The sequence below is a fragment of the Sphaerodactylus townsendi genome, linkage group LG04 (assembly GCF_021028975.2).
Source record: "Sphaerodactylus townsendi isolate TG3544 linkage group LG04, MPM_Stown_v2.3, whole genome shotgun sequence".
Taxonomy (NCBI): Eukaryota; Metazoa; Chordata; class Lepidosauria; order Squamata; family Sphaerodactylidae; genus Sphaerodactylus; species Sphaerodactylus townsendi.
In genome coordinates, this window is record NC_059428.1 from 149569845 (window position 1) to 149579100 (window position 9256).

Below are 9256 nucleotides of genomic sequence, written 5' to 3' on the forward strand. Positions count from 1 at the left end.
TGTGGGTAGCAGCCGGCCGAGGCGCATGCGCGGGCTCAGCATGGCGGCCCGAGTCGTCCTCGCGGCCTGCGTCCGCCGCTGCCTCGTCCGCCCGGCTCCCGCCCGGCCCGTCCTCGGCGCCGCCGCCGCCCTCCTCCTCCGGCCGCCTCCCCCGGCCTCAGCCAGGCCCGGCCCGGCGCGGGTGAGTGGCAGGCAGGCAGGCAGGCAGGCGCCGCACCAGGGCAGCCCTGCACTGCTCGCTTTCTGGCTGCAGGGAGTCGCAGGCAGGGGGTCCGGCCACGACCCCCTTCCTCCATCCCGAGCGCCGCCCCCCCTTTCTGGCCAGAGGGCCGATCTTCACTCTGCTCCCTGGGTGACCTTGGGCCAGGTGCATGCGCCTACCTCGCAGCGTTGTTGTGTGGGCTGAAAGGACTCGGGGGGCAGCAGGCAAAGGGTCCCGCCAACCACCACCACCACCCTGAGACCACTGTCCTGCAGGAGGGCCGATCCCCACTCTGCTCCCTGGGTGACCTTGGGTCAGGCATGTGCGCCTGTCTATCTCGCAGGGTTGTTGTGAGGGCCAAAGGAACCCGCCGGCTGCCCTGAGCGAGGGGGAGGGAGGAGGATAATGAATGTTGGGAGGAGAAATCGTTGCCTGCCCCCTCTGCAAAAGGGCAAGGGCGATGGCCTCCCCACCCCCGTGGCAGCGAGTTCAATGTCCTCCCTGGGCCCTTGGGGTCCTGCTGCCCCTGCCTTCTGCAGGGGAGCCTTGGGCCGCTTGGTGCCCCCTGAGCCTGGAGACCGCCGAGCCTCCACCCCCGTGAGACCCTCCCTCTCCTTCCCCACACAGGTCCCCCAGCTGTGCCGCCATTTCTCCGACCTGCCTCCACTCACTTTGGAGGGTATCAAGGACCGTGTCTTGTACGTGCTGAAGCTGTATGACAAAATAGACCCCGAGAAGGTGAGACCCCGAGCAAGGTCTGCCCTGGACCCACCTGGGCGGCGGCAGCAGCAGCATATGGTTGCTGTGGATGAACGGCAACATAAGCCGCACCGCTGGGCTGGCGGTCAGAGAGGGGTGAAAGAATAATAACACGGGCAGTGTGCGTGTGGGCGGGGAGAGACCTTTTAACTCCTGAGTGGTCTTGGAGGGAAGGAGAAGGCTGGCTGTCGCAGGGTCCCCAGGGGCTCTGCTGATCACACAAGGATGTGACCGGAGGGAGTGACCTCCCTAGGCCCACGCAGCCTCCAGGAGTCCCACTAGCCCTGCTGAGGTGCTGCCTCGTCCTCGCTCCTGTCCAGTGGTGAGCGTGTTTTTCGTGGCACAGGACTCACAGCAAAGCGTTTCTCCCTCCCCAGCTGACAGCTGATTCCCACTTCATGAAGGACCTGGGCTTGGACAGTCTCGACCAAGTGGAGATTATCATGGCTATGGAGGACGAGTTTGGTAAGGCCGCAAGGCTGTTGTGCCTCTTTCGGGGGGTGGGGTGGGACCAAGGAGCATCACGTCTTTGTTTCGACCACTCAGGCCCCAAAGGACGCTGTTGGAGTGAGGGGGGTCTGCAAGGGGGGTGTCAGCTGTTGCTCTCCAAGACCAACCTCAGCAGCAGGGCATAGGAACTGTCCCGTCCCCCCCAGCCTGTGTACACCATCCAAGAAGAGCCCCCGCAACTTGGAGCTTTGCTTCTTAGTCGATCCTGCACAGTCTCCTGCTGCCCTCTTCTTAAGCTCATGAGTCTCCCCAGGAGATCCTTAGCTTGAGGAAGAGAGGCCAGGTCACCCCAGCTGTACAGCCTGCCCTTGTGCGGCATTGTGCTGGGGAGGGGGGAGGGAAAGACAACTTGGAAGCAGGCCCTTTTTTTGTTCTGTCCTTTTGTTTCTGACCTATTATGTGCTGCTGCTGCTGCTTGCTGGCCAGGGGTGCCACAGCTTCTGGGCAAAGTTGCTGCTCAGCTCCCTTCCCCAGCCCAAGGACCTGGCCACAGCACCGATCCACATGCATGCGTTCGTGCTCGTGAACACCCCTTCTTTGGCTGTTCTCCAGCTGCACCTCCTGAATTCCACGGGAAGCAGGCATAAGGTGCCCTGCTTGAGATCCCGTGCCCACAAGTTGTGTTGACTTTGGGTAATGGCCAAGTCAGAGCTGCTAGCCTTGTCTGTTTTGGGGCAGCTTCGCTTGCAGCTGGCTGAGGGGGCATAATATCTTCCAGGCTTTGAAATCCCCGATGTGGAAGCGGAGAAGCTGATGTGTCCGCAAGAGATTGTCGATTACATAGCCGATAAGAAAGATGTGTACGAATAAGCCCTTGTCAAGCTGAGCAGGTAGGAAGGAGTGGTGGGGGTGGGCGCCTAATAGAGGATATGTTGCTGCCAGACCAAGAGGGGGAGGGTGCTTCTCTGTCTCCTTATGTGTGTCTTCCTCTCATAGGCAATCATACAGAGATGCAATAAGAGTATCGGTTGAAACTGGGTGGTGGGAATGTGTCTCCTGGAGGTCTGGCCACCCCTTTTGGGAAGCAGGTTGGCTTACTTGCTCCAGCTGTTATGGCAGCATTGCCAGGAACCTTTTCAGCCCCTCAGTCCTGTGTCTGGTGCTTGTGCGGGGAGCGAGCTTTGAAAAGCCTGTACCCTTGCTAGGCAGGAAAGGGAACATCTCTCTACTAGTGGTGTGTGTGTTTTTTGCTTTAAAATTGTTTCTGACTTCTACAAACCTTGTGTCTCCTTTTCTCCTGCCGGCAGATCTGTTTCTTCCTGAAGACGTGGGGGTTGCTTGCAGGAATGGGGCGCTGGTGAGCAAAGGGCTCCCACCAACCCCACCTGCTCTCCGACGGCTAGTCGTCAGTGGTTGTATTTAAAGCTGTATAAATATCTATGTTGTCCTTCAGAATAAAATCTAAACCCAGGCTGGCCTTCTCCCTTCTGGTGGTTCCAAGCGTGCCTGCCTTTCATTCTCAGCTTCCTCCTCCTGTGGGGCAGGGAATAACATGCTCCTCCTCCACCTGCTTGTGTGGCTGCCCAAAGGCGGGGAAGACTCCTTTTGGCAGAGGAGGCAACTCAGAATGGCCACTCACATTGTGGCCCAGGAAGGCTCTGGCTTTGGATGCTGTGTGACCTGTCTGTCAAGGGGCTCCTGCCTTTCCTGTGGGGAGCTTTTCACCATTTGGTGACAGACTGTGGTTGACAACTTTGGGTTGGAGGGTTGGGAGTAGAGTTGGAGGAGGGAGGGGACAGAGAGGAATGATGCTGAAGCAGCTGTTTTCACCAGGGGGATTGATCCTGCACACTGGAGATTGGTTGGAATTCTGGGAGGTCTCCTGATCTCTGCAGGATTTGTGCGTGTGGGTCTGTGGATTCCTGAGCCATCTGCTCCCAAGGCTCCTTCGTGCCCACTTCTGCCGTGGCCCCCTGCTTGGTACTGGCCAGGATGCACTTCTTTTTCTGTGGTGTGTCCAGGTGTCAGGAGGCACAGAAAGGGGCTACCCTGTACCAACAGGAAGAAGATTGCCAATCGGGAACACTGTGGGAGCCTGGAAGGACCATTGGAGATCATGGGAGCCGAGAAAGCCCCTTGACTTGCATGGGCTCCATTGAAACACATTTCAGAATAAACAGAGTTGCAAATAAAATGCAGAATAGTTTTTCAGTGAAGTTTTTTGGGCCCAGATAAACCACTTGTGGACTTCAGTGATGAGGCTCGGAGTGGCTGGATGGTGAGGGTCCCTAGGAAGAGAATTTGACCGTCAGATGGCAGCATCTCCTTTCCCTGTCTCAGCTCAGCCATTTCTTAACGCTGCACTTTTGGGGAGCTTCCTTCCAAGGAATTTCACATCAATTTCCCTCTCCCCGGTACAACACGCAAGTAGCGTCCATTAACTTCGAAGAAGTTTGCATTTTATTTTCCACTCAACATTTCTGAATATACAACAGGCTGTGTTTCTTTTTTTCTTAATTTTTTATTGTATCATTTGAACATTACAGTTTATATTAGTAATCTTCTTCATTCATTTTCAAATATGTTTTCCCCCTTTCCCTCCTCCCTCCGTGTTTTCTTCATGATTTTATCAAACAGCAGTAAGTTCATTCTTTGTATTCTCTTCTATATTGCCTCATTGACTCCAGCTTCTTTCATCAAGTCCACATATATTGTCCTTATCTTCAAGATTTCGCTCTGTTTATCTTGCCACAGTTTATTTTTTGTTATTATATCGAAAATGTCCAGTGTCACTTGATCCCAAATGTATTCCAACCATTTCTGGATTGTCCATTTTTTCTTTTCTTTCCAGCCTAAAGCTATTATTGCATGCGCTGCTCTAATCATTATTTTATACATATAGCTATATTTTTATCCACCCTTCTATCCTCCATTACACCCATGAACATTAAATCATTATTTAAACCAATATTAATTTTCACCAGTTTTTCGATATATATCATTACAGTTGCCCAAAATTTTTTCACTTCTGTACATTCCATCCACAATATGACTATAGTATGCCTCCTGGTCTCCACAGTGCCAGCTTTTAATCAACTATGCTAATTGTTTTGGTGTTCTATACCACTTCAATATCACTTTTCTTTCCAATTCCATATATTTCTCAATCTTTAGATTTTTCCAACTGTCAATTAGATTTTCAGTTTTTCGTGTGTCTAGAAAACCTTCCTTCTCCCATTTTTGATTCAATGTTCTCATCATAATATCTTTATCATCATTTTTATATATATGTGTGTATATATATATATGTTTATATATATGCCCCCAAATTTTCCCTTTACATTTTTCATATAGTTCAAAACATTCATATAGTTCAAATACATTCTCTTCTTATTCGTGAAACCTTTATCCTTTCCCAAATGCCCCTCAAAACCAACCAGTTTTCATTACCTCCTAACTCTATAAAGTATTGTAATTTCATAATTTCTCTTCCATCTCTTACCAAATTTGCAACAGTTTGAATTCCTTGTCTTTTCAATATTTTTATCACTTTTTTCCCATCTTTTCCGGCCACACTTGCCAAAGGTGCCACGTCCATAGTGCTGGGCATCCACTTACCCCCATATATCTAGTAACACTTTTCTTGGCCCCCATATATCTAGTAACACTTTTCTTGGCCCTATTGCAGTTTGGTTCAGGCTGTGTTTCTTATGGCTGCCAACCCTGATTTTGTCTGGCTTCGTGGCCCAGTGTTTGGGTCCCGGGCCAGTCAGAGAACTGCTGTCCCTGTTGATGGGCTGTGCAAATGCAAGGAGTCTCCTTTGGAAGTTTTTAAACAGGCTGGATGATCATATGTCAGGGGGTGCGTGGCAGGGGGTTGGACTGGATGGCCCTCGGGGTCTCTTCCAACTCTATGATTCTATAAGGGCAGGAAGACGAGTGTCTTGACAATGTGGTGCTGCAGTGAAACCTCCTCCCTTCTGCACAGCCCTGAAAAGACCACCGCCCCCCTCCCTCCATGGATCCAGGCCCTTAAAGCTCCAAGCATGTTCCAAGCCCGGGTGTGCAATATCATGCTTAGATATTTGGAAAACTCTCTCTCTAGGGGTCTGCGCCCTGTAGCTCTCCAGATGTTCATGGACTACAATTCCCATCATCCCCTGCCAGCATGGAGCGCCACAGGTTGCAGAAGTTCTAGGCTAGAATCTAGACATTCACGTGCACGTCTGCCGACTCATTTTTGAGCACACCCCCTGCAAACCGCCCGGGCCGGGGTTGCCATGGCGCCGTCCCGGAAGCGCTTGCAGGGCGGGGGGAGCGCTTCCGGTCAAGGCGGGGCGGCTGCCAGGCTGAGCGTCTCCTCCGTGCGGGAGGCTGGAAATGGCGGCCGGGAGGGGGCAGCGCAGGACGGCGGCGCCCGAGACCACCCTGCCGGGGCCCCCCACTCCCGCCGCCGCCCCGGGGCCCGCGACCCGCCACTAAGGCCGCCCGCCCGCCCGCCCGCGGGGAAGAGAGGGAGAGGCCGGCAGGTAAGGGAGGGGCGGCGCTGCTGCTGCTGCTGCTGCTGGGAGCCCTCCCCGGCCCAGCCTCTGCGGGAGAGAGCGGGAGGAGGGTGCCGGCGGAACTCCCTGCCACCGACGGACGGACGGAGTACGCGCGCACCCACCCACCAGCCCTGCGAGGGAGGCCAGGCGGAGAGAGAGCGGGGCAAGGTCACCCCAGAGGCCGCCTGGGGGGGCTGCGAGGAGCCTCCGCTTCCGCCGCCGCTCCTGGGCTGGGTCTCCTGCCAGCTGGAGGCTGCTGGTTGCCCGGCCTGGTTGGCATTCAGGCTGCCCTCCGAGGCCCCCCTCGAGCCCGCTGGGGGAAGCGCAGGCGGCGGGCATGGAAAGGCTGAGCCTCGCCCTGCCCTGCCCTGGGGCACCCCGTACCCCTCTCCACCCTGCGCCTCTGATGGGGTGGGCACTTGCGCTGGCAAGGCTTCTGCCTCCTGCATGGGTGTTGCTGCCAGAGCCATTGCCCGGGACAGCGGGTGGGGGTGCTGGCTGCTTCGTTTTTATTCGGAGCCCTTGCCGCTCTTGGAAGGGGTTTCCAGATGGCCTCCCTGCAGTGGTGGCCCAAATGCATCCCTGGGCTTCTGCGTTGCCCCTTTCCCCTCCAGCTCCCGGCCACCCCCTAGCAAAGCCCTTTCTTTTGACAGGGTGGGTGCGTGGCCCCGATTGTACTGTCCGCCCCGGTACTACGGGGCTGCTTTGGCCCTGGCTCCGCTGACTGGCCCGTGCCTCGTTTTTCTGTTTCAGAGTGTTGGAAGCTAAAGCTACCAAAGAAGCCAAGAGAACACATCAAGCAGGTAACAGGGGGACTGGGCTGGCAGCGATGAAGGTGGGACAGCAGGCGCCGCAGCACTGGAAACGCCTGCTTGCTTTCCCCCTTCCAAACAAGCTTGAGCTGGGGAGCGGAGAGAAGAAGCATTTTGCAAAACCCGACGGAGCTATAATTTCATTCTCTAGAAATGTGTTGGGAGTATGTAAACATTGTTGTTGATCTTATTATAAGGCGGAGCCGAGCAAAAAGGCTCTTTATGAAGTTCTGTGACCCTCCTGTAAATATCTTGCCAAACATACTTTCCTTGGCTACATTCAGGCTGTGGCTGCAGCAGGCGAGGGCGAAAAAGATGAATGCCTTGCTTGTTTGTTTTTCATCCTTCTCCAGCCAAGTGGAGTTTTATTGGCTGGGAATCATCGCTGGCCTTGAACTCGACACAAGCCGCATTATGTGAAAAAAGCATTTTTTCCCCCTTGTGTGGGTTGAATTACGGAGCAAATTCACAAGCGCCTCTGAATAGCCGGGGAGTTTTTGAAACCTCTTATTATTGCACGACTGATAAAACTGCAGTGTTTGCTGTCACCTTTGAAGGAAAAAGCCTGTCAGATTCTCCTTCTGTGACATTGATTCTGAGTGGTATCAATAGTCTGGTGTTTTTCAGCTGTAGATGTCAGAGTCGTTTCCCATTCTGACAAAGATGTTGTCAGGAGGGTAGACCTCTGTTTTCGTTTTAGCACGTGGAAATTAAGATTGTCATGGCTAAGCAATGATGTGAAACCAGCTCCCTCCCTTCCCCGGATCAGAGTAGTACCACCCAGTGTCCACACTTTCCTTTTTCTGTTTCTTCTTTCGATATCTTTGTTTTGTATTCATGCAAAATGGACAAAAAGCAGAATTTGCTCAAGGCTTCAAAATTGGCTCAGTCCGTCTGGCTGGTTGTTGTTCACAACCCAGATGATGTGTCTCAGAGGCTGCTGGTTTGTAATTTGGAGTTGTTCGTCTAAGAGTGTTCCTCAGGGTAGCTTTGCCATCAAGAACTGACTACGCCGTCGGGCAGGGTTGCGGGATGATGGAGTGTGTCTGTTTCTGATTCCTCCTTCATCTCTAGAGTGAGTTTGCAGATCTGCTTTCTCCACAGTTTCTGAAGCCAGTTTCTGAAGCCAGACTCAGAAACGCTCACATTGGTCTTGCTGTGAAGCAGCGACAGCGAATTGTGGCGGTGTCGCTGTTCTGCATTGTTGTTTTGTTCTTACTGTTTGTGGCTGCTTTTCAAGTTTCAACCTTAGCTTTATAGTGTGTGTTGGAGTGGTGGGGAGATATGTTGAGCCACGGAGGGAGCTGAACAGCTTCAAGTGCCTTCAGAGAAGCCCCAGATTAAGCTGCTGCTTAAAATACCTTCACATTGATTTTAATGTCCTGTTAATTTCCTGTCTGTCTGTCTGTCTGTCTGTCTGTCTGTCTCTCTCTCTCTCTCTCTCTCTCTCACACACACACACACACACAACCCCTAGAAGATTATCAAAACAATAAAGTCATAGGAAACATAGGGTCAATAATGTATCCTAAAAACTAACTGGGATGGCATCCGGGCTTCCAGACAGAGGCCCATTTTGAGAGAGGGAGAGCAAGGGAGCAGGAATGTCTCTTTGCCTTTTCCCTCTGAGTTTATCCGACTGCTTTTCCACCTGAAGACTGGCTGCCCCTGCCCTTCCTTGAGGCGGTTCTCTCTGGCCTCACCAGTCCTGGCCCTTCTTGTGAGGAACCTTTTGAGCATTTAAAGAGGTTGGGGGGGCGGGGTAAACCAGATTGTGCCCCCTCCCTGGAGAGCCCCATTCTTCCTCTGTTAATGTGATCTTGGAGTGAGCAACTGCTGCAGAAGAGGTTGGAACAGAGTTAGCGGCAGAGGTCAGTTTCATAACCGGAGCTGTTCCGTGCACGGGCGTGTGACTCTTCTTATCATGTTAATTGCCAGTTCTCTAATTTCTGACAGGAGAGACGAGCTGCTTGACATAATCAGCCTACCAAGAGCCAACGGGAGTGATCGTGCTAGTGGTAGTACCGAAATCGGCTGGCACATAAACAGTTGCTTGGGAGGATATCCTGTTCAAGCGCTGAAACTGAATGTGACCACAGGGCATGGGGAGCCACCATGTTGGCAGCATCACTTGTGGTGGGATGAGGACACGGAGGAGACAGACACTCCCTTGCAGAAAAGACGGGCTCTCTCGCTCCGTAAGGCACAGTTGGGGAGAGGCGACTCTGTCATGAGCGTGCAAAGTTAATGTGTAAACAATCTTCTGGAGTCTTGTAATTTGGCAGGTCCCTGCTTTCTGGTGGTCTGGCTGTGCGCGGGAGCCCACAAAGGTGTCATTGACCTCGGTGGCTCAGGCTAGGCCGATCTTGTCAGATCTCAGAAGCAAAGCTTTGCGTCCCTGGTGAGGAGGTGGGTGGGGTACAAATGATTTAAATACATTTATACTCTGCCTTTCTTCCCACCAAGGGCCCAAAAGCATTCCTTTCCTC

The 9256-nt window shown here is 53.2% G+C and overlaps 1 protein-coding gene across 1 annotated transcript; it reads left to right on the forward strand.

The window, feature by feature from the left end:
• On the forward strand, nt 1-2882 carry NDUFAB1 (NADH:ubiquinone oxidoreductase subunit AB1). Its single transcript, XM_048492480.1, has 5 exons — nt 1-181; nt 830-940; nt 1339-1426; nt 2190-2301; nt 2719-2882. Exons 1-4 carry the CDS (start codon nt 26-28, stop codon nt 2279-2281), a joined length of 447 nt encoding a protein of 148 aa, XP_048348437.1. The 5' UTR covers nt 1-25; the 3' UTR covers nt 2282-2301; nt 2719-2882.
• Nucleotides 2883-9256: the final 6374 nt, after the last annotated feature.